The sequence below is a fragment of the Buceros rhinoceros genome, unplaced genomic scaffold, assembly GCF_000710305.1.
Source record: "Buceros rhinoceros silvestris isolate BGI_N320 unplaced genomic scaffold, ASM71030v1 scaffold45702, whole genome shotgun sequence".
NCBI lineage: Eukaryota > Metazoa > Chordata > Aves > Bucerotiformes > Bucerotidae > Buceros > Buceros rhinoceros.
Window position 1 is genome coordinate 1 of NW_010400337.1, and position 2341 is coordinate 2341.

The following is a 2341-nucleotide window of genomic DNA, read 5'->3' on the forward strand; positions in this document are numbered from 1 at the left end:
GAGCGGCCTCGGGTGGCTGCAAGAGGAGTGACCTCTCCTGGACACCTCCCCAAATGACACCCCACCCCGGACACTGTCCCTTGTCACCCTGAAGTACGTTCTTTCGTCCGAGACACGGTTTGCACGATGGACAAAGCCCCCTGCCCTGGCTGCTGCCTGTGCTGCAAAGTGAAGGCAGTGGGATGCGGGCAGTGTCCTGCCTCGTCCTGCCTGCCACATCTCCTTGGACCACCGTACACCCCCTTCTTCCCCAAATCCCCCTCCTTGCATGCAAAAGTCAGTCAAGACAGAGTCCTGTTAACCCAGCACCTCTCCTACCCAGGGGTTTTCAGGGACCGAGGACAGGGAGTCCGGGGCGGTGGAGCTCCCCAGCCCACTCACACCCACCGTTGGAGTCCAGCGGGATGAGGTTGGCGGCGTTGAGCACTTCCACGTGGAGTTTCTGTTCCGAAGGGCGGTACAGGGCTTTGATCGTCACAGACCCGTACTTCTCTGAGCTAGTGTCCAGCTGAGCGGTGGGGTACAAGAATAAGGGTGCTGCCTCTCAGCATCCTCATGGAGAAGATGCCCAGGGTCCTCTGGAGGCTGAGTGGGCATCTTAGGGTACCGTGGGAGGTGATGGTCATCCTCTGGGATGAAATCGAGCCCTCTCCTGCCCACCGCTGGGGCAAAACCAGCCCCAACATCACCAGGGATGGGATGGTGGTGGGGAAATCCCGTGTTTCCACAGGCAGGCTGAGCTGGGCAGCCCTGCATGTGCAGGGGTGTGATGTGGGAAGGAAGGGGCTGGGGGCAGCATCCTGACTCTTACCTGCTGCTGGATCCTGTTGCTGAAGTATTTCTGGATGAGTTTGCGGCTGGTGGCAGAGCAGAGGGCCAGGGGGGTCTCCAGCCTCTGCAGGGAGCACGAGAGGTGACAGTCAAGCGCATGGATGGGATGCCCTCCCTGGAGACAACCCAAGGGAAACCCTTGGGGACTCCCCCTCTCCCCAGCACCCCGTACCAGGAAGGCTTCAGTGTGCAGGGTCTCCAGTGGCAACCCGCAGCCCTCGGCGTGGAAGCACAGCTCCAGGCTCTGGGGAGAAGGATGCCGTTAGGTGGCATCCACACACGGGGAAACCCGCCCCATTCCCCGGTGGTACCTTCAAGGCACAGTGCAGCTTCTTGTAATGCTGAGCCGAACGGACCTGCTGCCCCGCTGCTGCCGACAGCACGGACAAGGTGTGATGCCAGAGCAGAGCGAGGAGGCTGTGGGGGTGAGGGAGGAAGGCTGTGAGCTGGGGTCCAGGGTTTGGTCCTTGGCCAAGGGGCTTTGCAAAGCCCCAGAGGGAACCAGCTCATCCCGCTGGGCTGAGCAGCCAGCCCCAAAGTAGGGTGTTCCTGAGCCCCACAGGCCTGGGGTGCCCCATGCCAAGAGGGACCTCCTGACAAGGGATGGGAGAGCTGCTGGCCTCCACCACACAACACCAGGGCCCTGGTCACCTTTTGAAGTTCTCCTGGACCAGATGCTCATTGAGATACTGCAGCTCCGACTCCAGGAACTTCATGAGTGGGGCGATGGACTGCAGCGAGAGCAGAGGGGTGTCGGGGAGGGCACGGGGTGGAGCATATCCAGCAGGGCACAGTGGGAAGAGGGACAGAGCATTGCTGGCTGGAGCCAGCAGGGCAGAGGAGGGGTCTGGAAGGGCTCCCTCCCACAGCGAGGACGTGGGCAGGCTGTGTCCGGACTGGTCCTGCTGCTGATGTTGGCATCAAACAAAGCATATGGCGGCCTTGACCCCACTACTAGTGTGTCCTGTGCCCCAGGTGTGGGTCAGGGAGAGGTGGGGAAGGCCTCCACCAAGTAGTCAAGGGTTATTCACAACTGCCCAGAGAAGACAGGCCAGGAGGGACCAGGCCAGGTACTTACATCCTCAGGCTCCTGGGTGTCGTTAGAAGATGAGAGCTCCTGGATGTGTCTGGCGATGCCCTTTTCCAGCTGCCGGGGACAAATGCACAGAAGCGCTTGGGCTTTGCCCTCTGCACCAGCCTCCCCATGCCCAGGTCCACCTTGTGTCCATCGCAGGAGCACTGTGGGCTCCAGGGCCCCTTAGGTGAAACCTCCCTGCTTCGGTCCAGGCAAGGGCCAAGGGGGAGCAGTGGCAGGTGGTCACCTTGGTGGCCAGGGCTTTCACCACGTCCTGGACCTCGTGGTCCAGGCAGGAGACGGTGCTGTCGAGCTGGTTGTGCAGCGTGTGCTGGATCTGCTGCTGGTCGATGACGGCCCCTGTGCGCTGCTCCAGCTGTGCCCAGTCCAGCTGCACCGGCAGCTTCAGGGACAACAGCCGCACTGCCTCTTGGT

The 2341-nt window shown here is 61.8% G+C and overlaps 1 protein-coding gene across 1 annotated transcript in view; it reads right to left on the reverse strand.

Annotated features, from left to right (window-relative positions):
- Window positions 1-387: 387 nt before the first annotated feature.
- Window positions 388-2341, reverse strand: part of UNC13D (unc-13 homolog D (C. elegans)) — a gene marked incomplete at both ends in the record, with an annotated part of 5433 nt that continues 3479 nt past the window's right edge. The window contains 7 exons of the mRNA XM_010131801.1: window positions 388-508; window positions 812-895; window positions 1004-1075; window positions 1143-1248; window positions 1483-1562; window positions 1910-1978; window positions 2154-2329. Of these exons, the coding sequence (XP_010130103.1) occupies window positions 388-508; window positions 812-895; window positions 1004-1075; window positions 1143-1248; window positions 1483-1562; window positions 1910-1978; window positions 2154-2329 (708 nt within the window). The remainder of the gene's footprint in view (window positions 509-811; window positions 896-1003; window positions 1076-1142; window positions 1249-1482; window positions 1563-1909; window positions 1979-2153; window positions 2330-2341) is intronic.